Raw genomic sequence first — 27,210 nt, forward strand, 5'->3', positions numbered from 1 at the left:
CTCGAGACTGACAGCCGTAGTAACCAAAGGCGCCGTGGAGGCGGGAGGCGGGCTCCGCCTGACAGCCAATGGCAGCGAGAGGCCGGCGGGCAGCCCAGCGGCTAACGGCAGTGAGATGACAGGCGGCGCGAGCAGCCAATGGCGCGGCGGAGGGGGGCGCGGCCGGCCAATGGCGCGGGGCTAGGGGGGTGGGGCTGCGGCCGACGCGCGGCGGATCGCGGTGAGCGCTGAGCCGGCGGGCTGCGGTTCCGCAGGTCGTTCCCGGGGCCCGGACTCTCCTGCGGTCCCAGCACCAATCCTGGCGGGGCTGCTCCCGCCATCTGCCGCCTGAGCATACGCCCGGGCCACCCCCCGCCCCGCTGCGCCCAGAACTGACCACCAGTTCCCCTTCCTCGGTACAGGCCCCCGAAGCCCTGGCTCCCCCTGCTTCCCAGGCAGCAGCCCCAGGCCCTGGGCTCTCCCCGTGTCCCTCTGTACTCTCCAGCCCTTCAAACTGCCTTCCACGCCCCCCCCCCAGCAGAGCCTAATCTCCAAATGCCCTGAGGTTCTCCCTGGTCACCTTCCTTGATGCTGTTGGCCTCGCCGCTGCCTTCCCCTGTCTGTGCCCCCGCCATCAGTTCCACTCCCGCTCCCTCCCTGAAGCCACCACCCCAGAATCCAGCCCAACTCACCTGCCCCAAGCCCTCCAACCTGGGTCCCCTTTCCCGAGGGTGCCCTCCCCGTTTCTAGGGGTGCCTCCCCTACTCCTGGGGTGCCCCTGTCTCCCCCGGGGTGCCTTCTCTCCACAGACCCCCCCCCGCGCCATGGCGGAGCCGCGGTACCTGCAGGCCGACTGCACTTTTCGGCCCGGGACATACACGGTGCGGGTGACCCTGGCTCGCACTGCGCTGCAGGTGGAGGTGGAGGCTCACGGCACCGCCGACCTGTGGAGGGGCGAGTTCGATGCCGCTTGTGAGTGCCGGGGGGGAGCTGGGGGAGGACCGAGGGAACTCCCCACGACTGCCACTCACCGAAGTACCCCCCTCCTCGCAGTCATCGAGGACCTGACCCGCAAAACGGGGAATTTCAAGCAGTTTGGCATTTTCTGCAGCATGCTGGAGTCAGCACTGATGCAGGTGTGGCTGCGCCGCTCCCCTACATGGCATTTTGGGGGCAGATGTGGGGTGTGTGTCCCACTGAGCCTCCCCCACTTTTCAAACCCCCTGCAGAGCAGCGAGTCCGTCAGCCTGGAGCTCCTCACCTACGCCGACCTGGAGACCCTGCGTAGCCGGAAAGTGGGGGCAATCGCCCGGCCTCCCCCTTCCTCCTCTTCCCCCCTCAGCACCAAGCGCTACCTTATCCTCGTCTATTCTGTGGAGTTTGATAGGTGACAGGGAACACTGGGCAGGGGTCATGGAGGAGTGACACCAGCCTCACCCCCTCCACGTGCTCCTCCCCAGGATCCACTACCCGCTGCCGTTGCCTTATGTTGGGCGGCCGGACCTTGCCACACTGGTGCGGGAGTTGCGGGAGGAGCTGGCACGGCTCCGGGCCCGACGCCTGGAGGAGATCCAGCACCTGCGGGACGCGTGAGTGGGGCCTGCAGCGCTCAGAAGGGTTTGGGGGGTTCAAGGTGAGGAAGGAGCCCCCAGACCACACCCTGCCATCCCCCTCAGGCTGCGACGGGCACTGGAGGAGAAGCGGGTGGCAGAGGCCCGGCATCAGCGTGAGCACCGTCAGCTGGCTGCCCAGGTGGGCTGGGAGGGGATGGGGGGGCCTGCAGGTTGGGGACTGCTGGCAGTGGGAAGGGGGGCTGCCGGATGCACAGTGAACCTTTTCCCCCACCTTGCAGCTGGCCGAGGCAAAGGCATCAGAGCAGAGGCTGCAGCTGCGGGTGAAGAGCCTGACAGCCGAACTGGCCTCCTGCAGGAGGGGGTGAGGTTGGGGTGGGCTGTACAGGGGGACCCTCATGACCATGGGATGTCCCCCCCTCATGGCACTGGTCCTCTTGGCAGCCGCCGGACATCTGCCAGCACAGCCCCCTGCCCCCAGGAGCGACGCTCGGCATCCCTGGAGAGCCACAGGAGCAGCCGGGGCCGCCCCTCTCTGCGATCCCCATCACCTGCAGGTGTGGGTCGCTTGGGGGGACACACATGGGGTGGAGAGAGGACATGGCTCACCCGCTCCTCATCCTGACTCTCTCCTTTTCACTCCTTCACCAGGCTCCCGCCTCCCACGCTTTGACCCCACTGCCTTCGTCAGGGCCCGACAGCGACGGCAGAAGGAGGCTGAGCTCAGAAAGTAAGTGGTGACAGTGAACTTGTCACCATCCCACTGTCCCATTCCTCCTCAGCACTTGGGGGATCCCCTGCTCCCACTCACCACCTCCCTTGGGTGCAGCCAGCGGCACAGGGCAGCTTTTGGCAGCTCCAGTCCGGTGAGGAGCCATGGGCGCAGCTCGTCGGGTGAGTGGGGAGCATGAAGAGGGCCAAGGGGCACCCACTGGGTGCTGGAGCTCCTTCCTCAACTTCCTCCCTTACCCCCATTTCTCCCTGCAGCCACAAGCTTCCAGAGCTGGTGCTCAGCAGTGAGCTCTGGCAGCAAAGGCAGTGAGTGCCCCGAGGCCATGCCCCACAGGTAACGCTGGTGTGGGGCAGGATGCTTGGGCATCCTTCCTGGCACCTCTTAAACCCCCCTATCTTGGGCAGGGACAGGAGGGTGACCCATACCCAGAGACCCCTGAGCACCTCGTCCTGCAATGGCCCTGTATGGTGAGTGGCAGCCCCTTTGGGGTCCCCCCACCCATTTGGGGCCCCCCATCTACATGCTAAAGTGGGGTGAGCACAAGGAGTGGGGGGACACACGCCAGTGACCGCCAGTCTCTCCCACAGGCACCTCGCCTGGCTGCCAGTCACAAGGTGCCCATACGCAGTGCTGCTGGCAAGCGCCTGGTAAAGGTGAGGCCCCATCCAAGTCCCTGGATATTCAGGGTGCCCCCCAACCTAATTCAGGCCTTCGTTAACCCATTTTCCCTGCACTGACCTCCCCAGAGAACCACTCTGAGGAGCCCTCGGCTGAGCTGGCTGAGATTGATGCCCGGCTGTGGGCGCTGCAAGAGTACATGGACAGCCTGGACACCTGCATGTGACTCCTCCCCAGGGACTCCCAGCCCCTCTGGGAACCCTCCCCCCTCCCTGTGTTCAGGGGGGGACAGTGGTGTGGGGCGAGTGTTCTCCCAAATAAACCCTTGTCTGGCCCTAGGGCATGTTCTTCTTGGGGTAGGGTGGGGCTTCTGTCCCCCCTCTTGCGGTCCTCTTGTCCTCACTCACTGTCCCCTCAATATCCCGCTGCTGGGGACATGGCAGGAAGGACGCAATATGTGTGTCGGGGGGTGGGCACCAGGATGTTACCAGAGGGTGATAGGGGACATGGGGGATACATACCCCAGGTCACCAATCCTATCCTCTGGGCTGTCAGTGAACTCAAAACGCCACTGCAATATGACAGCAGGACCCATGTTGCCCTACCCTGCCCCTGCACCCTGTCCCCTGTGTGTCCCTGTCCCCCCTCCTGCAACGCTACTGTCCCCATGGCACTGGCCGAGCTCCCCATTGTGGCTCTGACACCACCATGGCTTTATTCAGTTCTGTGTCACACAAAACGGTGGGGTCAGCAGTGACTGGAGCCAGCGTGAGGCTGCAGTTCAGGAATGGTGGCAGCTGGCCAGGGGGTTAGCAGTGATCATGTCACCAGAGTGTAGAGGTCCTGGGGTGACCGGGTGGTGGTCTCTGTGCCAAAGCCACTGTTTGGTGTCACTGTGACCACACTGGGGATGCCGCCGTGGTGAGGAGATCTTCAAAGTCAGTGTGAGCTGCTGCAGCCACGACTCGATGCCACCGCAACCACACATTCGTCAGGACACTGCAGTGATGATGCTGACAGGCATGAGCCAACCACGGCAGATGCGGCACTGGTGATGCCATGAGGACAGGAGTGGTGCCGGCAGCTGCTCGTGGATGTCTGGCAGGCGTTGTTGCTGCCGCGGGTGACAGCCACAGTGGGGGATGGTGAACGGGGTGCCTCGTCCCAGTCAGAGCTGCACGCGGATGTCGGGCAGGAGGCGACAGGCCGTGACGATGTCGATGGTGTCGGCCACAGCGCGCAGGTCGCGGCGGGCCAGGCGCAGGCAGTGAGCGGCGGCGGCGGCGGTCACCTGCGCCCGGCCTAGGGCCCCCTCCAGCCCCCCCAGGCTCCGGGCGGCGCTGCCGTAGCTCTGCCGCAGGGCGCTGCCCACCGCCCCCTGCAGCCGCCCCGTCCCCTCCCGCAGCCGCTGCTGCAGCAGCGAGGGGCTCCCCCGGCCGCCCCCCCAAACCGTCGCCGGCTCCTCCGCCAGCACTGGGGATGTCTTCGGTCTATGCTCCTCCTCCTCCTCCTCTTCGGTCTCGGAGGCTTCGCCCGGCACCTTCAGCCCGGCCCCGGGGGCTCCCCCCGCCGCCCCTACCAGCAGCTCCTGCTCCGAGTCGCTCTCGGAGGCTTCGCCCGGCACCACCGTGAGGGGGCGGGGGGCGGCCATGGCCTGAGGGGCACGGGGGGGGGATCAGGGGGACATCACCGAAGGGGGGGGCGCTCCGGGCTTGGCCTGTGGAGTCCCTCCCCCACTCCTCCCCGCGTAGACTCCCACGGCCCACCTAGTGATCCCAAATCTCCACATCCAGGACACCTCCCACCACAGTCCTCCCCCTCCAATCCCACGAGAATCTCCCACCTCCTGCCCGCGAACGCCGCAGGTCACATGATGGGAGGACCACGTGGCCTTCGCATCACGTGTGCCGCGCGGCGGTAACCCGGAAGTGCCTTCATTCGGCATGGTGGGCCGGGTTCTGCCGGCGGACGGCGCATGCGCCACGCCGCCATTAAACAAGGGAGGCACTGCAGTGCTGGCAGGCTCCGGGTGTCGTAACCCTGCTCTGCGGAAATGGTGAGCGCGGACAAGAGGCTTAATGGAAGACCCGCGGAGGCTCCCCCTCTGGGGACAGCCGCCCTGCCTCGCGGCCACAACCGAGAGCAGGAGCTGGGCTGGCACCGGGACGGCAGCCGGATCCAGAGCCCTCCGCAGGCCACAGGGCCCCTCCGGCCGGGACCCGCCTCTCATGCCCGCCGCGTACGTTCGCGGCCATTGGCAGCCCGGCGATGGCGGGGCGGGCCGAGAGCGCCGATTGGCCGCGCCGGGCGGGGCCAGGCCCCTCCTACCTGTCTTGTCCACGCCCTTCGGCCCTGTTCCGCTCGCGGCCGTGACCCCGCGGGCTTTTACTTTGGGTCCTGCGCATCCCGCTCGCCTTTTTTGGGAGGGTCCCTGTGCAACGGGATCCCCTGGGGAGGGCTGAGGCTGAGGAAACTGAGGAACGGTGCCCCTCCCCGCCGGGAGTGCCCCTCTCACCCCTCTCCATGACGCGGTCTGAGCGGGGGAGGCTGTGTATCAGGGTGCTGACCCCACCCTGCGCCTGCCGGGGTAGGGATGGAGCCCTGGGATGGGGCTGGGAGTACTGGTGTGGGGATGGCGGGATGGGGAGAGGCCGCCGATGGGGCTGAGGTGGGGTCCGGTCCCCCGGCACCGCCCCCCCCCCCCCACGGGATAGCTGTGGGAGATGAAGAGCACCTTTGGCAGCTGTAGGTGCTGGGAAGGGGCTACGGGGGCTACAGGGGGTCGAACAGGGCTGGGAATGGGCAGTGAGAGCCAGCAGCTGCCGAGGGTCGAGATGGTCTCCAGGCAGCTGCAGAGGAGTGGCAGGCTGGAGAGCAGCTCTGGGAAAGGGTATGGGGACTGCCGCGGCCTGTAGGGGCTGGGGGAGAGGGTTATGGTGGCTGTAGGGGCACAGAGGCTGCAGTGATCCATGGGGCAAAGGCTTTCCGGGGAGGGGTGGGTGTAGAGGCCCCTCGTATCTATAAGGCACAGGTGTGGCCATTCCTAAGGAAACCACCTGATTCAAAGAAACCTTCGGACAATCTGAAAAGCACTTTTATTACGGCCGGGGAATGCAAAGGGGCAGGTGTTCTCCCCAGTGCACTCCGCCGAGCCAAGAAATACCATAGCCTTTTATACAGTTTGAAAGTAGCAAGTTCAAAATTATCTTTACACACACTCTTTTTGCAGTCTGCTTTACTAAATAGGCATTTAGTTTTACTTCCTATTCTTACCATTATAGAGTAGTTACATAAAGTTTTATCATTTCAAGCAGTTTCGGGTTCCCCACCCCTCTCTACGTGCTAAAAAGCCTTCCCTATTCTCTAAGCTATTTTATCTCAATTGCCCACAGTTTGGGCAGAAACTTTTAAGCAGTTTTACATTTTGCAAAGTCACTCTTACATTGCTAAATAGCTAAATTTTATTTCATTTTCTATTTCACACCCCTTTCACTTTCATTGACTCTGAAACCTATGGATGGGCTGGCCACAAGGTGGTGACTGGGAGAAGGGAAGGAGGTGCTCCCAGGGGAGGCCAGCTCTGGGGGAGTTGGGGACCCTGTGAATTTATATGGGACTAAGGGTGAGGCTATCGAGGGTGAGGGGTGCTGTATAGGCATAAGGGACCAGGGTAGTCATCTGGGGTGTAGGGGTGGGGGCAGCAATGACCTCTGGGTTTGGTGTGTCCCCTGGGACCACCATGTCCTCCCCATCCCTATCCCCATCTGGACCATCAACTTCCTGGGCTGAGTGGGGAGACAATGGTGATAGTCTAGGGCCGCCTACCTGCCCCACCCCACAGCACCTCCCCAGCAGCCATTACCCCAAAGCTAGCTGAGAGCTGTGAGGAAGGGCAAAGGTTTGGGAGGACAGGGAGTGGGCAGGTGCAGGAGAGCATGGGGGAATTCCCCCAGACTGGGCAATATGGGGGTTCTGGTGGTGTGTCTCCAAGTCCAGTGGATGTTTTGGTGTTGCCCCCAACCCATGGATTGTGGGGGCACAAGGGCTACTCAGGCCCCAGCTTTGGGTGCTCTGACCCCTGAAACTGGGTGCTCATCCCCCTCTGTGGCAGGTGCAGCCACATTCCCAGGTACATCTCCCACTGACCCCTCTGTCCCTGCAGAGACAGCAGAGAGCAGGTGTAGGAGTTCCTGCCCCTCACAGGTTTGAGGCCCTCAAGTTGTGCAGTGGTGTCGTCCTTACCTACATCACCTTCTGCAGCCCCATGGGGACCCCCAGCCTCACCCTGGGGTGCTTCCCACAGATGGAGCCCTCTGGGGTGTTTAGAGTTGCCCTCTACTCAAGCACAGGGGCAACAGCGCCAGACTGTGGCATTTGAAGCCTGGCGGAATGTTGCAGTGGCAGCTTACGTGACTGATGCTCATCTGCGGTTCTTGCAGGTCCGGAATCTCATGGGGTTGTGGAAAGAACAGAGGTCAGGAAATCACACAGGCAGTGCTGTGAGATCCACTTTTTTGTAGGTGATAAGTGGCTCAGAGGGAAGCGGAGCATCTACTCTGCATGCTTGTTGCATCCCTGTGCTGGAACAAGACATTCCCAGCAACTGCCAAGGTGTGGCAAGGAAGTGTCCTAGCCTTGCCATCCAGAGCTGCAGGTAGGAATCCTGTGGAATGGGAGTGCATTTACCTTGTGTCAGAAAGTACTGTAGAGCTCAGTCTGCACCACCCTGTCTGCAGGGTCATGATTTCTGGGCCTATGACATTCTAGGGATGAATCAGATGGACTCACAGTCACCATCAAAACCAGGGAGAGTAGGGAAGATAAAAATCTTAAAGTGTTTCGAGCAGTGAAATCTCTAAAGCAACATCAGAGACCTTCTGACTGATATCAGTACTTGCTATTTTTCTTAAATGTCTCCAGCAGCAAGAATTACAAATGGTGACTTGTTCTGAAAACTGAACTTACTTCTCAGAAGATTTTTCAGGGATGGTATGCTGAAACCAGCAGGTACTTTTTTACAGCATGAGACCATCTGTGAAGGTAAACAGTCTGCCTCTTGCCATCCTTCAATAAACCATATGGTGGTTAAAAAAACAGACTAGCACTGACTTCCAAGCTCATGTACTGCAGACAAGCCTCACATATTTGCTCATGTATTTGCTATAGTGTAAAACTGGATTAAACAGTCCCTGGGTGTAGTGTTGAAAACACAAGGTGACATATGTCCAGTCTGGAGCACAGTAGGAAAACTGTCTTCTGGTCTTCTAGCAAAGATAGAAGAGGTTTTAAAAGGCATGGAAGAGAAAGGAAGAGAAGGCTAAGGTGATCTTTTTTACATAGAATTTGGGAGTGAGGGGAAAAATAAAGGGAGAGGCACCAAGCACTGAAATCCTTGAAGGAATGGAAACTTGGTTATAGTGTGAAACAACATTCTACTGCCAATTACAGGTTTTCCATAGGCACTTGTAAGTTATGAGGGAGACCAGAATTTGAAAGCCGTGAAACATGTTTAAAGTTTCCCACTGATGATAGCAGATCAAAAATATAATCTGACTGGCCATGATAAATTGTGCACAGTGAGAACTGATCTCTTTCCTTAAATCCATAAGAGGGAGTCTGTGAGCAAAAAATCCTTCAGCAGCACTATAAGGCACTAGATCTTATAGCTGACCAGAGTGTGTACAGGGAACCACTGCGCTGTCTGAGCCAGTTCCTGGACAAGGATGCTGTCTGCTCTCATCAGTGTGAAAAACATTCTCTTGCTCTAGTTGCACACTGTCTGTAAGCAAGGCAGAAGAATGAAGTCTGAAGTGCAATGACTATTTTCGAGGAGCATATAAGATAACTGATACTCAATTGTTATAAATGGGATAACTTGGATAATTTGGAGGTGCAGAGTCTTGATAGGGCACTCACTAATCATATCAGTAACACTTTATCAGGTTGGGATTGCCTGGTAACCAGATTGGAACCACATAATTTGCATATGGATGTTGCCAAACTGAGACCAATGGACAAAAAGTAATTCCGAGTGGATTGTTTCTTTGGAAGGAGTTTGAGAAAAAAAAGGACAACAAGATGTCTACAAAAAGCTATTCAGAAGTAGAAAAAATCAGTGAATGAAATCGGGTACAAAGAAGATATGAGATCTTCCGACAGTAGGAGTGCCTATGGATTGTGATGAAGCTGACAGCAGATCGAAGCCCACCAGGAAGCTGGAGGGAAACCTGTTGGTCAACCCAGTAGAATCTCCCTCGGAGAACAGAGGGCTCGTTGGCTATGTGCTTGTATGTCTCTATTAGTGAGATGAATACCAAGTTTCCTTGTAGCTTTTGGTCAAGATGCTTATCTTTTGGAGTATATAGGAGGAACCATGCCTACATGCTGTGGCACACCACTGCTCTACGTGTGTGAGAAGAGAACATCAAATAAGTAATTGCATGGACTGAGGAGTGTTTTTTACTTTGAGGAGGCAGCATGTTTGACTTGAACTAGATGTTCTTCTGTTGATACTGTATTTCTGATTTTAAAGTGTCTGGCTCTTGCATTGTGATTACAGTACTTTTCAAAGAGCAGCTTTTTAATAAAAAATTTTTAATATTCAATTTTTACGTTGAGAATGGAAATTATGTTCTTGCTGCTCCCAGGACCAAACATGGTGCTGACTGCGTTTTCAAGCAAGAATTTCTATGGTTTTCAGTGCTTGAAAATATTCATGGTAGTATTAAATGATGGGCTAATCCTGCAAGTCAACAACAGGTCTCTGAGGTGAGCATCATTCAAAAATGGTTGACATAGGTATAAACACAGGAATTCTAGCAAATACCAAAAGTATCTTTAGGTAGAAACTGTCCTGTCAGTATGCTCAGTGATCTCAGAGCTATCAAAAGAAAATACAAAGAGAATCAATAAGAATGTAAGAATAATGATAAAAGGGCTGAGGGGGGACAAAAAAGGTAAAATTCACCTACGGTGTCATTTGGCTGAGACAAATGGAAAATACAGGACTCACTACAGCCTACATGTTCCCTTATCCGGAGCATAAGAACCACAGAATTAAAACAGTTTACCTGGCTATTGCTAGTGTTAAAAATGTCTCTGACTTTCACTGTTAGAGACATATACCCTCTCAAAGTATATGAAAATCCATATGTCCTTCTATTTCTACTCAAAGAAAGAAATTGTAGATGTTGGACTGGTTAAACCTTGCTGTGGACAAGAGTATGCCCGTGTTTAGGGAGTTCACAACCCCCAACGATAACTGTAAAGATGGAATCATCTTTCTGGAACAGACACAGATTTGAAATCTTGGTTTCTTATTCCTGGGTGAATGCTAACCACCAGTGCCCCTAATCATTGCTTTCGCTATAATGAGTTAAACTCTCCTCCAAAAAAATAACAAAATCACAAACAAAACATCAAAGGATATCCACCAAATGCTTTGTCAAGCACTTCTGAACAATGTGCAATGTCAGTAATGCAGATGTTTGTAAGTGCATGCTGATGCTCTCAGGCAGCGACCTGGGTTGAGCACTTCAGGGAAACAAGCTCTAGATCTTCAGATTTGGACACTGTTCAACCCTGACATCATCTGGGACAGTTCCTGGAGCTCAGGATATAGAGACTTTCAGAGTCAGATGAGGGAGAGAGAAAGCCTCACTTTTGTTCAAGTTTCCTTGTAGGTAACTTACCCTTTAAATGGGAACTGCCCTCTAGAATAGTTTTCAGTTGTTCCTGTTCCTCTGGTGTTCCCAAGGGTACTCTGAAGGTGGCAGTGCGTAATACGTTTCTCGAACTTCACCAGACTGAGATTTCTGTGCTTGGGAAGATTTGTGTGTTTTGGTTATTGCAGTCACTGTGTGTCTGTATATTTCCAGATGACTTTGGCAGTTTTCCTTTAAAATTGTTCATTTTTATTAATAGACATGTTTGCATTGTATGTTTGCAATCTTACACATTGTGTGCTGTCAAGTTCTTTCCATTGACCTTATCCTAGTCTTGCTCCTGCATTACTTTTACCATTGTCTGGGTTCATTTGGAAACAAATTACTTGGAACTCATATAAATATCTTTAGTGTGTGCTTTTTTTTTTTTTGATGTTTAACCTTCCCAGAAATAAATATTTCCAGAACCCCGAATGAATTAAACAAACAACACATCATGTTCCATTAAAGGAACAAACTAGCTCAGTTGTTGATAGGGAACTGCACATTTGTTTATTAAAAGCTGATGCTTTAAAAGTAAGAGAAGATAGCTGGGACTTTAAGAATGATGGAAAATCCGATTTCCTCTCTGTTGCTGCAGGTGGCTTGACACAACTTCTCAGCTCATTTGACTTAATGTTTTTACATTTTCCTGTAGAAACTGATGTACATTACAGGACACCGTGACCATTTTGTATTGGAAAATGGGTATTTATTCATATCTGTCATTCATGATGGAGTTGTTTGAGAAAGAAACGCATGCAATGTTTCAAGCATTGGCACACTATACGATTCTGTGGTTTGGAAATCTTAAACCTTAAATCATGACTTCTTTGGCAGGCAACATCAGCTTTCACAGACAAGAATACACATCTTGCTTCCTGAAATCATTAGCTTCTAGAGCAAGTTAGGTTTACAAACTATGTCTAAAAGTCCCCTTCTACACCCTCTTAAATAACCTTCTACTCATTCCCACTCATCAAAAACTACCACTGTCCTGGTACCTGCAGACCTAACCACAAAGTCTTTGGTCTTTGTTAGAACACTCCAACATCAGTGACTCATCATTTATAGGATTGCATTCTCTCACTGGAGATCAAAATTAGAGTTTAGATGGCCAGGTACACCGCACAAACAGAAGTGTGAATCTGGTTGTCAGAACTGCAGTTTTAATACAATTTTTTGAAAAAACAAACCAGGGATGATTTATGGTTAAAGCCTTCTTCTCCCTAGAACCTCAAAGGTCAACCCATGAGTGTGATTGTCAGGTTTAACAATCACAGCTACTCTACCCTTCTGTAACCTTCCCTGGAGTACTGTATCCAGGTCTGAGATCCTCAGCACAAGAAGGATGTGGCCCTGTTGAAGGAGTCCAGAGGAGGCCACAAAGTTGTTCTGAGGACTGGAACAACTCTGCTCTGAAGACAGGCTGAGAGAGCTGGGGTGTTCAGCCTGGAGAAGAGAGGGCTCTGGAGAGACCACATTGCAGCCTTCCAGTATGTGAAGGGGGCTTATAAAAAAGAGGGAGAACAACTTTTTTATATGTGCAGATAATGATAGGACAAGGGGGTTCAGTTTTAAACTAAAAGAGGAGAGATTTGATTAGGTGTTAGGAGCAAGTTCTTTACTCAGGTTGCCCCTGAGAGGTTGTGGCTGCCCCATCCCTCGAAGTGTTCAAGGCTTGGAGTCTTGAACGTGTATGGGGCTTGGATGGGATTTGGAGCAACCTGGTCTAGTGGAAGGTGTCCTTACCCATGGTAGGGGAGTGGAACGAGAAGCGCTTTAAGTTCCCTTCCAATCCAAACCATTCTGTATTCTATGAACAGATAATGTCTCTCTGCAGGAAATGCAAGAGTTAGATCACCTACCTAAAGTTGATATGGTCCTGAAACTGCTGGGAAAGAGGCAGATCTGTCTAGCAGATACCAAGAGTGGAAAGCAGCCTGTAGCCCCTGGCAGCACAGGATGCCAGTCTCATCTGCTTTCCAGCATTCATCTGCCTGCAGCAGCTCTGTATGATGCACTGACTCTGAAGTCAGCTTGCTCAGAGACCTTTTCCTGACACATTCATGAATCATTCATATTGCTGAACTATGGTCATTGCAAGGGACAACTTCTTTATGGTACCTTTTCCTTGGTTTTGAAGACCTATTGTTATGGAGTTTACCCAAATGTTTTGATGTCTAAAGTTAATTGAAGGCAAATCACAAGAAATTAAAACATTATTATGAACAATGAAAAGCAAGGCAGAAGGAGAGGTTGTTCTTTGTCCAGTTGAATTGATACTGTAAGAAGAGTTTTAATATGACTGCCCAAGCTGTTGGGCTAGATAGGTCAGGCATGCGGATCACACTGTGGATGCTATATTTACTCTGGCAGTGCCTCTGTCACGGGGCTGTATATAGCCATTCTCATTCAGAGCTAGCTGCCTCAACAAATCAATGCTCTATGAAATTGCTAAAGGATCTTAATTAAACCTGTAATACAAAGATTTACAAAAATACAGTAGAATGCTTTATCTGTATCTGGACTCTTCATAGCCATAGTAAGTGATTATATTTTCTGTATCTTTTAGAATAGCAAAGACATCTATTGTGAGTTTTATCTGAAATTTGGATTAAAAGCTTTTTCTCTGTTTTCTAATAATTGCAATATAATTAAAAGTTTGTAATTAAAAGTTCAGTGTTATATTTTAGCCTATGTTTTGCCTTAAAAACTAATAGAATGTACATATATGTACATATATACATACATATATATCTACATTCTATTATGGTTTTGCCAACATATAGTAATTTTGAATAAGAGGAATCCAGATTTGCCTAGACCATACAAAGATGACAAAAACAGAAAAAGAAACAATATTACCCTGTCTATTAAATAATAATACTACTCACTGATTGGAAAACAACCTACTGCTTCAAACCTTTGGTTTTCTGATCACTGGATTTTCTATATATGAAAACATTGGGGTTTTAGATAAGAATATTTGAAAAATAATGAATGTGTATTATGATTACTGTACTCTCATATGGTCTTTTGTTTCCCACAGAGATGGGTATTCTTGCTGTACTTGCTCTACCATTGCTTCTCTTAGGGATCAGTGGAATTATTTATATTTACCAGTCAGTCAGGTGGCTATTGTCCAAGTCAGCGGTGCAAAACAAGGTGGTGGTGATTACGGATGCCATTTCTGGACTAGGCAAGGGTGAGTTGTCTCATTTCTTCTCAGAGAACAGAGAACAGAAATAGCCAGAGAACCACCCTGGGTGATAAAATGTGCATACATTACCTTGTATATATTTCATAACTGACTGGATGAAGGAGAAATTAGGAAATATATTTATGAAAAAATACTATGATTTTTAAATTTATATTTTTAGGCTCAGCCACAGGAACTGTTGATAAACTTCTAGGAACTGCAGAGCTTTGTATTTATTTAATTCAATAGGATGAGAGGTTTTATAAGCACACTGAGTGCTATTTTTAGCATGTTACTGCTATGAGATCTTATTACATAGGTTGTTACAGCAAGGTAGTTGCAAATCATATAAACAGGTGTCGTCTTACTTTTCACATATTTCTTTCCAGCCCTTAAAGATTTCAACATTTCTTGCTCCCTGTAAACGACAGTGCTCACCCCTCTGTCGCTGTTTGTATCTCTGCCCCCTCTATCACCCATGTTACTGCTCTTCCCTTGACATCGTCCAGTACTTCCAACTGGGCAGCCTGGTTATGTGTAATGGTGAATTCAGAGGACAGAAGGAAAGGGAATGAGATAGTTTTTCTATTTAAATGGCTCATTGCTTGGTGACCTGGAGACAAGGTCTGGCAAGACCTTGGAACCCCTTCCAGTGCCTAATGGGACTCCAAGAGACCTGGAGAAAGACTTTGGACAAGGGCCTGGAGTGACAGGACAAGGGGAAATGGCTTTCCACTGACAGAGGGCAGGATTAGATAGGATATTGGGAAGAAATTCCTCCCTGTGAGGGTGGTGAGGCTTTGGCGCATGTTGCCCAGAGAAGCTGTGGCTTGCCCCCTCGCTGGAAGTGCCAAGGCCAGGTTGGACGGGGCTTGGAGCAACCTGGTTTAGTGGAAGGTGTCCCTGCCCATGGCAGGTGATTGGAACTGGTTGGTCTTTAAGATCCTTTCCAACCCATATGGGTCTATGATATACTTATTGACTCCTATTTCCTGCCTACATTGTGCTGTTGATTAAAGGTACTGAGTCATATGTTGTTTATGTACAGTCCTGCTCTAGGCTTCACTAGAGGGGCAATAGGTTCAAGTGCCTGATAAGGCAAACATAGCTCGAGGCTATATTTTGGTGTTTTTAATGAGGACTTGCTGTCTGTTAAAACCTCTGCACTCCCAAGGAGAGAACAGATGGGGAAAGGGAATGCTCCTGCAGAATTAATCCTTAGCAGAGCAGAGCAGAGGTCTGCAACAGAGGCTTTTAGGACAAGGTATGAAATAATTCTGGCCTCCTCATCCCACCCAGTCATTCCCTTTACCTGATACATTTCAGGTTCAGTTGAAGATAAAATTACTGTGCATTTTCTCAGGTTGGTTATTGTTGTGGTTTAGGAATGGTATTCCCCAACTTGGTGTTCACTGAAACACCACGCACTGTTCGCTGACTCCCCCCATCCCCCCGCGGTGGGATGGAGAGGAGAATTAGAGACACAAAAGGCAGAGATCGTGGGTTGAAATAAGAACAATTTACTGGAAACAGCAATGAGATAAGAAAACGAACATCAACAATACCAATGACAGAGGGTACAAGGTAGGCAAATGATTCACACCAATCACTCACTGTGTGGAACCGACGCCACCTGACTGCTCACCCAGCAAACTGGAAAAATGCGACTGCCCTGTGCAGGGTTGGAGTGGGATTGAACAACCCTGGGGTCCTGCCGTACATCTCCTGGCTGCTGCAAAAGTTACCCCCACCCTGGCTAGAACCAGCACATTTATATTTCAGTATTTTTGTTGGAGAGGCATGATTCAGAGAACTCCTGCTGAGATTGGGTATGTTGTAGAATTATAGGATGTCTGGGTTTCTAGATAAAAATCTCCCTTGGAGCAGAAATATCACCAGTGCTGGATCTGTTTGGGTGTGGCTTCAAGCCAAATCTTGGAACCCACCAAGAATAAAGAACATTTATTGAACATTTCTCCAACTGTCTTGCTCCAGCACTGCATGATCCTTGGTGACAATTTTCCTAACTTCAGTTTCCATATTAACCTTCCTTCCTCATTTTTCTTTTTCCTTTTTTTTAAATTTTTTTCCTTTTTTCTTCTTTTTTTCCTTTTTCTTTTTTTCCCCTGTGACTAGCTGTTGCCTGTCTCTTGAGGCTAGAAAAGCAACTGTTTGTGTGTGTGGTGCCCCCACCCTCCTTTTCATAGAGATGAAAAAGGAGGTAACTCACAGCACTTTTATTTTATTATCCCAAATATATCTACAACCAGTATCCCATAGGGTGGCATCAAGAAGTTATTTGCAGGCTTGAATGAATAATGCAAAATTTACTGTGCACTCCACTCATGCATATGTGATGGTCATTTGTCCAGGGCTTTCAAATACTGGCTGTGTGGCCAGTAGCTCTGTATGTGAGCTCTTAAGAAACAGCCGAATTATTTTTCCTACATGCCAGAATTTCTGGACTAAAGACAACATTCAGCGAAGTTAAAAAGAAAACTGTGATGATTGAAGATGTTTTCAATGGTTTATGGTTATTATTGAAACTTAGTTCCTGTTTCTTCTGAGTGCTATAACTCAGAAAAGTCCAGGAAGCTTCTAGAGGAGGGCATCATTGGTTTCCCTTTTTCACCTTTATTGCTGTTGACACAGTACTCTTTTTTGCATTTTCTTCCATAAGATCGACCCAACTGCTGTTTATAGGGAAAATAATGGTATAGTTGTACTGGCAAATAATCTTTTGGGCTTTAAATAAAACTTTTTTCTCCACTAGAAAAGAAAAAAAATGAAAGACATTCGTAAAATTACTGTTGTAAATAATGAAAAAGATTGCTTAAATAAAAGCCTTCAGCTGCACAGGTTTGCAAAAATACAAGATTGATCCATATTTAGTCTAACATGAGCATTTAAGATATCTTAAATTGGTAGATGAGCATAACTAGGTTTCCTGTGGAAATTGAAATATGAAGAAAATGCTTCTTGTAGGACAGCAAACCATAGCACTGGGGTTCTTCTGTTGTCAACAAAGGCCATAAGAGCTGAGACAAACAAATAGGCTGAAAGGCATTGTAAGACCATATTCCATTTTTCTTCCAGTGCTGACTACGTAGCTTTATATAGATTTGATTTAGAAACCAAACATGAGAGCTCCACGGCTGAGAGCTTTTTGGAAGACTTAATCAGGAAAAATAACTCTGATTTCAATCATAAAAGTACATATAATCCATTGTTCAGCTAACTCTCTGGCTGCATGCAAAGCAGACCTCTGGTTTGGGGCGCCTTGGACGCATCATCAGTTGTATCCTCAGGCCTATCTGCAGGACATTATCTATTCTGAGAAATAAAGGCAGGCAAATATGTACTTTTCCTGGTGAGGAGGACAGCCTTGACGGGTTCCTGGACTGTTTCAGTGCAGCTGTATCACTGGTAGCAGCCTACAACTGCCAGCAGGGATACAACCTAACAGTGAATTCATAAAGATTCCCATGAGGTATCTGTGCTCCGTATTCTTAAATGCCTGTCTTTGGTCAAACTGAGAGGATGATGAGGAATATATTCTCCCTCAACACGACCTAGACCAAGAAAATAGACCAGACAGAAGTTGTCAAGGTGGTCCAGCCTTGTATTTTATAATTTGGCTTGAATTGGTCACACACACCACGAAGACCTGCATAATGAGTTGGCTGCAGTCTTGTGCTGAGAGGGGATGGTGGGTAACGCTGACTGCCAGTTCCTTTTGCTATGTGAGTCCCCACTTTCAGAAGAGCACAGTTGTAGTTCACTTGTATGAAAAAGGGAGAAGAATCTTCCCCAGAGACCTAGCTTAAATTGGGGTAAATCCCCAGCTCAGAATGTGTCTGAATGAAGAAAATGCCATGCCAGCCAGCATTCCCAGAAACTTTCAGTTCTCTTCTCAGGAAGGCTGTGGGGAATGTAGCTGAACAAGCTGATCCCTGATGGCTCTGCTGATTACTGGGAAGGTTTAGTACTCAGGAGATAAAGCTCTTGGGGTAGGTTACATCTGGAGGGAAGGGTCTGTAGGAGAAAGGGCTCTCTCATGGGTGCTCCACCTGGGCACCAGTGAGGGGCAGTGAGTTTATCTATATTGCTCTTTATCAAAGTTGTAGATGAGTTCCGTGTTGCCAAGAGTTTCATGAGGGTAACACAGAGCTAGTGTTACTGTTTACTGAGGTTTGTTGGTTTCTTTATAGTGCATCAGACATGAAGGTTTGCAAAAGATGCAGTTTGTATTGTAATGACCTTGGGTGTTTATTTTTGTATGCAGTTTTATTTATAGGAAAAGTGTCTGTGAAATATATTCAGAAAAACTTTTCTAACTCAAACCCATTATTCATTAACTGATATATTGTTCTTTTCTCAATTACTTTGTTATTAAATCCCATTACTAAACAGTGCCATTGTGCTGTACCATTAATTGTGCATAATAACATTACATTAAATTAGAATTTATTACTCACTATTAAATTTCAATGCTTTTTTTTTATACACATATATTCTCTCAAAATTAATTAATTTTAAAGCATGGATTCAATGTCATTAGCAAAAACGGCATCCCCTTTCAAGCAAAATAAGCAAAATCAAATTGTCATTATTGTAATTATTTCTTTTGAATGTATTTCTCTCCTAGAATGTTCTCGTGTGTTTCACACAGGAGGAGCAAGGCTTGTGTTGTGTGGCAGGACATGGGAAAAGTTAGAAGCCTTGTATGATGCCTTAATTAGCGTGACAGACCCCAGTATGGTATGTATTCATAGCCTGAGGTAAACACCTTGTTCAGGTATACAATGTGCTTTTAGACCCAGTAAAACAAGGTGCAAGAAACATGATTCACTGTTAATGGTGACTTTGGTTTGCCAGGTAATACACCAAACGGAGTCCAGGAAAAATAACTCTCTGTCAGAGAGAGAGAGAGAAAGAAACGCCTCTGAAGGTGTTCAGACCACAATGTCAAAATCCTGCTCTCTTGAGCTAATCCAAGGCAGTTCCTGTAAATCATCTGAATGCACTTGCATTCTGAATAAGCCACCCAGCTAGAAATCTTCAGCAGAGAAATTAACCTGATAATTTGAGTGAAAGGGATCCAAATGTTTCATTTGTACGGGAAGTGTCATGCATTTTTCCTGTAATTAGTGTGCTCAAGGACTGGGAGATGGGTCTAAAGATCAAAATAATTTTTAGTTTCTCTGCCTCTTTGGAACAAATCCCAACTAGAACACTTCCAGGGATGGGACAGCCACAACTTCTCTGGGCAACCTGTGCCAGGGCCTCGCCACCCTCACAGGGAGGAATTTCTTCCTAGTATCCCACCTAATCCTGCCCTCTGTCAGTGGAAAGCCGTTTCCCCTTGTCCTATCACTCCAGGCCCTTGTCCAAAGTCCCTCTCCAGATCTCTCTTGGAGCTCCATTAGGCACTGAAAGCGGCTTTAAGTGCTACCCAGAGCTTTCTCCAGGCTGAGCAATGCCAGCTCTCATTGCTGAACTACCTTCTTCCTAGAGTAGGTTAAAAAAAAACCCTGGAAGTTTATGTGAGAATAATAAAAACACTTTATTCAAATGTCAAGATAAATTAATTTACAAGACAAGTAAACAGAAATAATTTTTTTAGATAACAATTATCATTGCTATGAGTCTTTTCTTTATTAGACATATGCACCAAAGCTCATACTTCTGGATATCTCAGACATAAACTGCATTCGAGATGTAGCTAAGGAAATCCTGAATTGCTATGGCTGTGTGGATATACTAATCAACAATGCAAGTATGAAGGTGAAAGGAGCAGTGCAGAGCATTTCATTGGAACTTGATAAAAAGATAATGGATGCCAACTATTTTGGACCTATAACATTAACCAAAGGTAGTTGTGAGATCTACAATTCAACCATCACTCCTTTTCACTAAATACATTAAACTCTTTTACTTATGTGGTTCTTTCTCGCATTTCTGTTTTTGCAGCCATTCTTCCCAACATGATCTCAAGAAGAACTGGCCAAATTGTTCTAATTAATAGCATTCAAGGGAAAATAGGAATCCCATTTCGTGCAGCCTGTAAGTTATACATAGCAAAACCATTCTAATGCATAGGTTGTGAGTAGTCCATGACACTGATAATAGGTTATTAAAAGTACACCCTAATTCAGTAGACTATTAATACAGTATTTGGCTGAAATTTTTTTGTAGGAGTGGAACTCAGCAAGAAATAGTTAAAATAGTACCTTTGAAGGTGCTGCCTAAGGTACTTGAGGATAAGAAGATATCAAATGTGACAGCAATTTTTTTTAATATATAATATATATGTAAAAATATATATTGTATAGATAGAATATATATCTACATCTATACTTGGGCATATTGGTAGAAACCATAATGAAGTATAGTGTGTAAATATAAAAGATGGGTAGATACAAGCTTCTGCTTTGCAAAGGAAGCCTCATGCCTCTAATGGATTTATGTGTGGGAGTTTAAAAGGAGATGTAGTAATTGTATTCTGCTTGACTTTCTAGAAATTTTTCAAGAACGTCTTTCATCCAGAGCTCTAAGGAAACTAGGCTGTCCTGAGTTATGATGAAAGGTCTTTGCATGACTGAAATACAAAGTTAGTGGACAGAAAATATAGGATAGATATAAAAAGGCATTTTAAACTTGGGATGGATGTAAATAGAAATTCTTAGCTTGACAGGAGGTCAGAGTGAACAATGGACTCTGAATTAAAAGGTCCGCAAGACCTCAGGATTGTGATGTTTGGTTCCATGGAAGCAAATTACAGTGACAGAAACTGTAAGGAAAGCAGTAGAGAAAATAAAATAAAACAAAACCTATCTTTATGTCTTTGTACATTTACGCATAAATCTATGCAATGCCCACATCTTGAACATGTGTGCAATTTTGGTGTCCCATTCTAAAGAAGTATAAGGACTACCAAAAAGGCTCAAAAAAGAAACAATGCATTGATGTGACATCTGGAATGGTTTCCATCTAGGATATAGATAATTGTGTCAAGATACACTCTTTGTGTATAAAACCATGAGAAGCAGAAGAGCCAACAGAGAGATGCCCCTACTAATATTTATGTGGCATGAAATGAAGCTGCCAGAAGAAAGAATGTCAAGATAAATGAATGGAGAAGTATCTCTCCATTCCCAGAACCCCTGTGCCATTGTTTAGATTATATTATGCACAGGTTGATTTTCACTGTAAATTGAGTCAAATAAAAGGTGAACGAGTGCTTTGCAGCTCTGCTGCACTGAACGCACAGTTCCATTTTTTGGTCAAGGTTCACATATTATCATCTTGCTTTGATACCATCCTCAATAAAAAGACACTAAAAGCAGATTAAAAAAGTCTTGACATTCAGTTACTTTCAGATTAAAAAAGTCTTGACATTCAGTTACTTTCACACTAATGTTAAAAGTAGCTTGGATTGCTGCTGCAGGGCAAAGTCCCAATTAGTGTACAAAACATTAGTACTCCTGCATTCCAGCAATGCACATGTATTTCACTGCGTTTTAGGGATGTGTTACAAACTGCAGAAACAGAGGGTGTGGGGACTCATCTCAGGGACAGCTCCATCCACCAAAGACATTTTTGAACTGTAGAGATAATAGAAGTGTTATTCTCTAACCTAGGTCATTCCCAAACCCAGGACTATTTCCAACTGGGAAATGTTTTTCGACATGTCCAGGAGACTGCCTCCATACCTCATGCACAGTTGTCCTATAAAAATAATTTCTTATTGCTTGTTTCAAATATGTTATATGATAATTTCACTGGGTGAAATAATTCACTGTTCTTTTGCCTTTTGGCTAATTATTCCATGCTCATTTTCCCAAACACTGGTGCCTTATGGAGCACTATCGTATATCTACATCCATGTAATCATATCTCTAAACATGCATATGTGGGCTTTTTTCTTTTAGATGCTGCCTCCAAGCATGCTGCTGTAGGTTTTTTTGATTGTCTTAGAGCTGAAATGGAAGAATTTGATATTTCTGTCAGCACTGTGAACCCAACTTTCATCTGTTCGTACCATCGCCAACCAGCACCTGGCAACTGGGAGGCATCTATTTGGAAATGTAAGTTTTGATGGATGAAGATGGGGCCTATGTAGCAAGATGGAAGCTTTTTCAGGGTGAAGATAGGAGCATAGGAAAAATAATGGAAATGGCAGAAAGGATGAGTGGTATGGATAGCAAAAGAAAAGAGATATTGGAGAGGTAAGATGAGCCTGGTGAAAAGAGAAGGAACATAGAAAGAGACAACATTATGTGAGGAAATAAATACACCAGGGTATCAAGAATAGAGAGGGAGGAGAGCATGAAAGGTCCAAAGGTTCCAGTGCACTCAGGTTGTTCCTTCTCTTAGGGACTGTAAAGATTTTACCTCAAAGTTGTAAAAAAATCTTAGGGACATACTGAGAAAGAGAATAGAATGGATAAGGGCTTAAAAGTATGTAGGAATTTAACTGATTTGACTGATGCACTAGTTGTGTATCTTCACCACCGTTCCCTCAGTGTGTCGTCTGTCTGTTTGTCTACCTGTCTGTAGCTCTCACTCCTCTCTGATTTACAGTCTTTTTCAGGAAGGTGGCATATGGTGTACACCCAGTGGAGGTAGCAGAGGAAGTCTTGCGCACAGTGAGCAGGAAGAAGCGGGAGGTGCTTATGGCCAACCCTATCCCCAGAGCAGCAGTTTACATTCGAACCTTCTTCCCTGAGCTATTTTTTTGCCATTGTTGCCTCAGGTATTAGGGAAAAACTAAAGACAGAGGAGGAAAATTGATTTTGTTCAGTTATTTTCTCTGGTTTTGACTTGAAAAAAAAGTTTTTGTTTCAAATGTCAATGATTTCTGCTGCTTGCCGTGGATAGAATAAAGCTACTACCACTGACACACATTCATCCATGGAACTTCTACTCTTCTGGATTTAGGGAATATGAGATGTCATTTTTTACATTAGAACAGTATGGGGAGAGCCCTACTAGGGACTCTGTCACTGTATAATACAGTGATTCCCGATATAAATCAAAATTTGGGGACCTGCAGTAACTCACCAGAATAGTCTGCTAGTGCTAGAACTGATGGAACTTACAGGAAAAAAGAGATGGGGAAGTAGGGATATGTGGGAGAGAGAGGAGTAAAAACCAATGGAAAACAGAGTTAGAGCCTGGCTCAGAGTGTTCCTCAGACATGCTTTTTGGAAGTTCTAACAGGATATGCAAATGGCAAACCCAATAAGGGCTTATCGAGTTCAATATCTGATCCACAACAGGATCCTGGAGTACGTGCTTAAACATAGAGCAGTCTTCCAGGTTCTGGCATTCTGCTTCACAGTTTGAAACAGACTCTGTCTCTGCATTTTTTTAAAAACTATCCATTTTTCACACAAACCTTTCAAATCCTTATTTCCCTGAGGAAATGAACTAGTCATATATAAAAAAAGACTGCCTTACGTTTACTTTCAAGCTGATGTCAGGTAATATTCTCCTACTTCTTTTAGTGTGAGAGACACAAAATAATCGTACTCAAATCATTCAAGCCCAATCATTCATGCCCGTCATACATTCCATGCAGTTGCCTGTCTTCCAAATTGGAGAACCCTGTAAACTATTCACTCTCTCTTTGCAAGAAGTCCAGATTATCCTTGTTTATAATTTTTGGCTTACTGCTTGTTTTTTGTTTTTGTTTTTGTTTTTTTAAGATGGGCAGCCCACAGCTGCATGCAGCATTCAAAATAGATAAACAATTTGGATTCACAGACAAGCATACAGATGCTTCCTGGGTTTTTCACTTCTTTTCTTCTTTTGCATGTCTTATGCAAATTCCCTCTTTTGAGACATTTTTCTGACTTTTTTGACTGCTCCTGATCATTGAGTTTCCTTGTCCACTCTGCCATATATCATAATTAATCATCATGTCCAACATAAACACGGTCATTGTTCATGTCAATTATCTAAATTCCATATATTCCAAAAATTCTCTCACTCCTAGTCATTCTATGCTCCTCTCCCCATCACATTTTCCCAGTTTATGCTGAGGCCTTGCTCTGCCTTTTTATCTCATCCTGGGGGCTGAACCAGAATATAAATAAAGCTAATGAAAGGATGTCCTGATCTTCAGTTTTACATCTAAGGACTTAAATTCTGTTTCCCAAACCCTCCCCCACCCTTTCTTGTGCCATCAGTACTCAAAGAGGTCATGACCACTTGCATTTTGTCCTGTCAAAATGCCTTGTTTGAAGAATACCTACAAAGGAAATACCTGCTCTGGAGGCATGGAACCAAACTGCTCTTGCTGCTACAAGTCCCATTGCTCATGTAACTTTCAACAGCAGATCACTTATATACCTCATTCATCAGCAGAGTCTCCAAACATGAATGGAATTCTGAGGGCAAGGAAATATATGACTATCATCTTTCAGGGACATTAACTTTTTTGCTGTATCTGTAACTCAATTACTTGGACTTCAAGAAACCTGACTCAGGGAGGTAGTTGACCACAGGGGAGAAGAAGACAGTTCCTGCAGTACCTGTTGGAGCTCCATCTGTTTTCTGTTGTAGCACTGGGGTTTTATTGTTGTGTGAGTGACTATACCTTAACTGGGAAGTCAAACAATGACTTTGTTCAAAATTTTCTAGCTCCTCACCAGAACTCTACTCCTTCAAACAAATGGGCATTTGCTGTGGTCTCAGTTTTACCTGTGTCTGTACCTCAGCAAAAGCCAAGCCCTTCATAATTCCACAAAACCCAAATGTAGAATAACTGGGTAATTTAATCAGAAAAGGATCAGGAATCGTAGGACATCACTGCTAAATATGAATCAACATTTTCTGTGGCTACCCCATCCCTGGAAGGCCAGATTGGGGTGCCCCTGGCCATGTCAGGGATTGGAACAAGATGGTCCCTTCCAACTCTAACAATTCTCTGATTTCCTTAATTTCTATTATTTTATTGCTTTGTTGTAAAAACAAGTGGATTACATGTTAAAATAAGCTGAATAATCCTTCTGCTCCATTTTGCATGTTCTAGATATCAGCAGAAATTTTTCATGCAACTTCATTTCCAAAATGTGAACAGTTCAAGGAGCCACAGTAAATAGCAATGAGAGTGACAAAGGTAAAATAACACCTGTGACCCATCAAAAAATTTTAAAGAACAGATGTGTTTTAATCTAGAAAGTAGTAGAAAGATATATCTTAATGGTTTTCAAATTCCTAAAATGTACTGCCAAGAAGATAGAATTAAACATTTTGATTGAGTAGGACAATGTGCTAAAATTACTGCAAAGGAGATTTACAGGGACAGAATTTTCTGCTAAGAATAGTTAAGCACAAAGGATAAATTGCCAAAGAAATTTTCAAATGCCTGTCTTTGCAAGCTTTAAAGAAGAGATTAATGAAACATCTGTAAAAAACCAATGTAGCTTTAGTTTATCCTGCCTAGAGGAAAAGAAGGATTAGATGACCTTTTAAACAGGTCACACTTTTCTCTTATTTGATGTTTTTTTTCTCATCTTGAGAACAATGTTTCTCCACTGGTATTTCAGAAGCAGTATTTTTTTTCCTCTGGGGAAATAAATTATTTAATTTGAAGTTTTCTATTTCATTTGTCTGTCTCTGTTTCGCTGTCACATCTGTGGATATCTGTTGTATATAAAAATATTATGATAACAAATAGAAATATTATAAGTTCAGTAAGAGGTGTTTTCTGTGAGCCTCACTCAACTGTATTTAATCTATGTAGATTCTGTAATAATACTAACTTTTATAAATGAGGACAGCATTAGGCCTGCAGATTTAGTTGTAGGTCATAGGAGAAAGATAATCAGCTACAGCTCCTTTAATTAATTTTTAAGCTCACATGCCCAAAGGGCACATAATGTTCTTTCAATGTGACCTGCAGCTGCACTATTTTAAGTTTATGGGGTTTTGTGTTGAAATCAGCTGTTACTTTTGTTGTTCAAAAAAATTGACATTGTTAGGCATTTCTAGACACAAGGACCCTTGAGATAAGGAAGAATTTAAAAGTGAGGAGATTCTTGTTTAATTTTAGACATCTGTCCTAGATAGAGCCCACTCAAGGCTGACCTCCCAGACCCCCTTCTTAAGTGGTGGAAAGAAACAGGTGTCTATAGTCTGATTTATCTGACTTGCAGCTCAGGATAATAGGAATTGCATCCCTGAAGTGCCAGTACAAGTGTAGATCTGTGTATCTCTGCCACAGGTATCTGAAGTTTCCTGAGATGCCACATTCATCAAGATTGATTGGGTCTAAAGAATTGGAATGAAAGTGCCTCAGTTTTTAATCTGCCTTCAAATAATGTGGTTCCAGGACTTACTGGGAGTCAAAAGTTTACATGAAGACCAGAATACAAAACCCTGGGTTACAAATAGGGATAAGAAATCTTGCATTTCATCAGGTGAATTTGTTTACCAGACATCCAGCAGAAGACATATATCTTCTTGAATGGTTAGTATGTGAGAAGAACAAACAGTTTGAGATTTAAGAATTGATCTTGATGGGGTCCTATTGGACAATTATTTAAAAGCCCTTGTTCACACAGAGCACTTTATAAGAGTGCAACCCACTGTAAGAAAAATCCTGAGGAAACAGCATATGGCAGAGACTGGCCATCTGTGTTAGTAAACTGCAGGCTAAGAAAAAAATGAGGCACCCACTTAGATCTTCTAAAGGACTTGTGGACACTAAACGAGCATGTTTCTGGATGAGGTGGAAATTCCTCAGTGACACACAGAAACAACATGAGATGGGTAAAAATCTGTTGTAAAAAGAGATATTACAAGTGCAAAAAGCATAAAGTCAGATGGAATCAGGAATTCCTATATCAGTGAAGATGTTAGAAACATCTCTACCACAAAAAACTAGGAGAAGGAATTAAGGTCTTGTGTTCTGGTCAAGGGATTGAGACTGCTTCTACCAGAGTGAATACCAACCGCTCTGGCAACTGATAGAGAGGAACGGAAGGTTCAGAACAGTTTCAGAACACTGTAATGAGTAAAGACAGACTTTTCTAAAGATGAAAAGGGAAATATTATTGCTATCTGTAGCTACCTCGTGGGTTGGTATAGAGAAGATGGAACCAGTTACTTCTCAAATGTGCACAGTAGAAATAAAAAAGGTAATGGACACAAATTGGAGGACATGGCATTCTGATTTGATGTTAGGTATGCTTTTTCTACAGTTGCAGCAACGAAGCACTGCAACAGGTTGCCAACAAGGTCAGGAGATCTCATTTCCTCAATATATTCAAAATTCAACTGCTTAAGTCTCTGAACAACACTACTGACCTGGCTTTCAGAGGGAAGGTTGGACCAGACACAAACCTCATGACCTCATGACAGACTTCTCACAATGAATTTACAATTTAAATT

General features: G+C 46.0%; 3 protein-coding genes and 2 long non-coding RNA genes across 8 annotated transcripts; 3 read left to right on the plus strand and 2 right to left on the minus strand.

The window, feature by feature from the left end:
* Nucleotides 1-3,340, plus strand: CCDC61 (coiled-coil domain containing 61). 4 transcript variants are annotated; one of them, XM_032706455.1, is made up of 15 exons: nucleotides 1-115; nucleotides 255-395; nucleotides 789-951; nucleotides 1,033-1,115; nucleotides 1,209-1,366; nucleotides 1,440-1,568; nucleotides 1,656-1,731; nucleotides 1,832-1,914; nucleotides 1,995-2,107; nucleotides 2,202-2,280; nucleotides 2,380-2,444; nucleotides 2,538-2,616; nucleotides 2,688-2,750; nucleotides 2,871-2,936; nucleotides 3,030-3,337. In XM_032706455.1, the coding sequence occupies exons 3-14, from the start codon at nucleotides 804-806 to the stop codon at nucleotides 2,932-2,934; spliced, it is 1,140 nt and encodes a 379-aa protein (XP_032562346.1). In that variant the 5' UTR covers nucleotides 1-115; nucleotides 255-395; nucleotides 789-803; the 3' UTR covers nucleotides 2,935-2,936; nucleotides 3,030-3,337. The 4 variants fall into 4 exon arrangements, with proteins under 4 accessions (XP_032562346.1, XP_032562343.1, XP_032562344.1 ...); XM_032706452.1 differs by lacking the exon at nucleotides 1-115 and having other exon boundaries at nucleotides 136-398; nucleotides 792-951; XM_032706453.1 differs by lacking the exons at nucleotides 1-115; nucleotides 255-395 and adding an exon at nucleotides 194-254 and having other exon boundaries at nucleotides 3,030-3,338.
* A 244-nt stretch (nucleotides 3,341-3,584) lies between these two features.
* On the minus strand, nucleotides 3,585-5,106 carry BLOC1S3 (biogenesis of lysosomal organelles complex 1 subunit 3). The gene is made up of 2 exons (XM_032706459.1): nucleotides 4,745-5,106; nucleotides 3,585-4,555 (listed from the first exon to the last, which is right to left on the minus strand). The coding sequence occupies exons 1-2, from the start codon at nucleotides 4,844-4,846 to the stop codon at nucleotides 4,070-4,072; spliced, it is 588 nt and encodes a 195-aa protein (XP_032562350.1). The 5' UTR covers nucleotides 4,847-5,106; the 3' UTR covers nucleotides 3,585-4,069.
* On the minus strand, nucleotides 3,585-26,024 carry LOC116796120. Its single transcript, XR_004360270.1, has 3 exons — nucleotides 26,013-26,024; nucleotides 13,916-13,918; nucleotides 3,585-3,744 (listed from the first exon to the last, which is right to left on the minus strand). It is a non-coding gene; the product is annotated as an uncharacterized LOC116796120 (long non-coding RNA).
* LOC116796119 lies at nucleotides 5,154-12,094 on the plus strand. Its single transcript, XR_004360269.1, has 5 exons — nucleotides 5,154-5,488; nucleotides 7,341-7,555; nucleotides 7,822-9,669; nucleotides 11,206-11,312; nucleotides 11,838-12,094. It is a non-coding gene; the product is annotated as an uncharacterized LOC116796119 (long non-coding RNA).
* Nucleotides 12,936-24,848, plus strand: DHRS7C (dehydrogenase/reductase 7C). The gene is made up of 7 exons (XM_032706458.1): nucleotides 12,936-13,149; nucleotides 13,657-13,812; nucleotides 18,455-18,567; nucleotides 19,471-19,681; nucleotides 19,780-19,872; nucleotides 21,741-21,896; nucleotides 22,393-24,848. Exons 2-7 carry the CDS (start codon nucleotides 13,659-13,661, stop codon nucleotides 22,569-22,571), a joined length of 906 nt encoding a protein of 301 aa, XP_032562349.1. The 5' UTR covers nucleotides 12,936-13,149; nucleotides 13,657-13,658; the 3' UTR covers nucleotides 22,572-24,848.
* Nucleotides 26,025-27,210: the final 1,186 nt, after the last annotated feature.

Source organism: Chiroxiphia lanceolata, chromosome 19 (genome assembly GCF_009829145.1).
Source record: "Chiroxiphia lanceolata isolate bChiLan1 chromosome 19, bChiLan1.pri, whole genome shotgun sequence".
NCBI lineage: Eukaryota > Metazoa > Chordata > Aves > Passeriformes > Pipridae > Chiroxiphia > Chiroxiphia lanceolata.

Coding starts and splice junctions, on each gene's coding strand:
- CCDC61 (XM_032706455.1), top strand. CDS start 804: ATGGCGGAGCCGCGGTACCTGCAGGCCGACTGCACTTTTCGGCCCGGG. Junction 1,116..1,208: donor TGGAGTCAGCACTGATGCAG/GTGTGGCTGCGC, acceptor AACCCCCTGCAG/AGCAGCGAGTCCGTCAGCCT. Junction 2,445..2,537: donor CCATGGGCGCAGCTCGTCGG/GTGAGTGGGGAG, acceptor TTCTCCCTGCAG/CCACAAGCTTCCAGAGCTGG.
- BLOC1S3 (XM_032706459.1), bottom strand. CDS start 4,846: ATGCCGAATGAAGGCACTTCCGGGTTACCGCCGCGCGGCACACGTGAT. Junction 4,556..4,744: donor GCGGCGTTCGCGGGCAGGAG/GTGGGAGATTCT, acceptor CGTGCCCCTCAG/GCCATGGCCGCCCCCCGCCC.
- DHRS7C (XM_032706458.1), top strand. CDS start 13,659: ATGGGTATTCTTGCTGTACTTGCTCTACCATTGCTTCTCTTAGGGATC. Junction 13,813..18,454: donor CATTTCTGGACTAGGCAAGG/GTGAGTTGTCTC, acceptor TTTCTCTCCTAG/AATGTTCTCGTGTGTTTCAC. Junction 19,873..21,740: donor AATCCCATTTCGTGCAGCCT/GTAAGTTATACA, acceptor TTTTTCTTTTAG/ATGCTGCCTCCAAGCATGCT.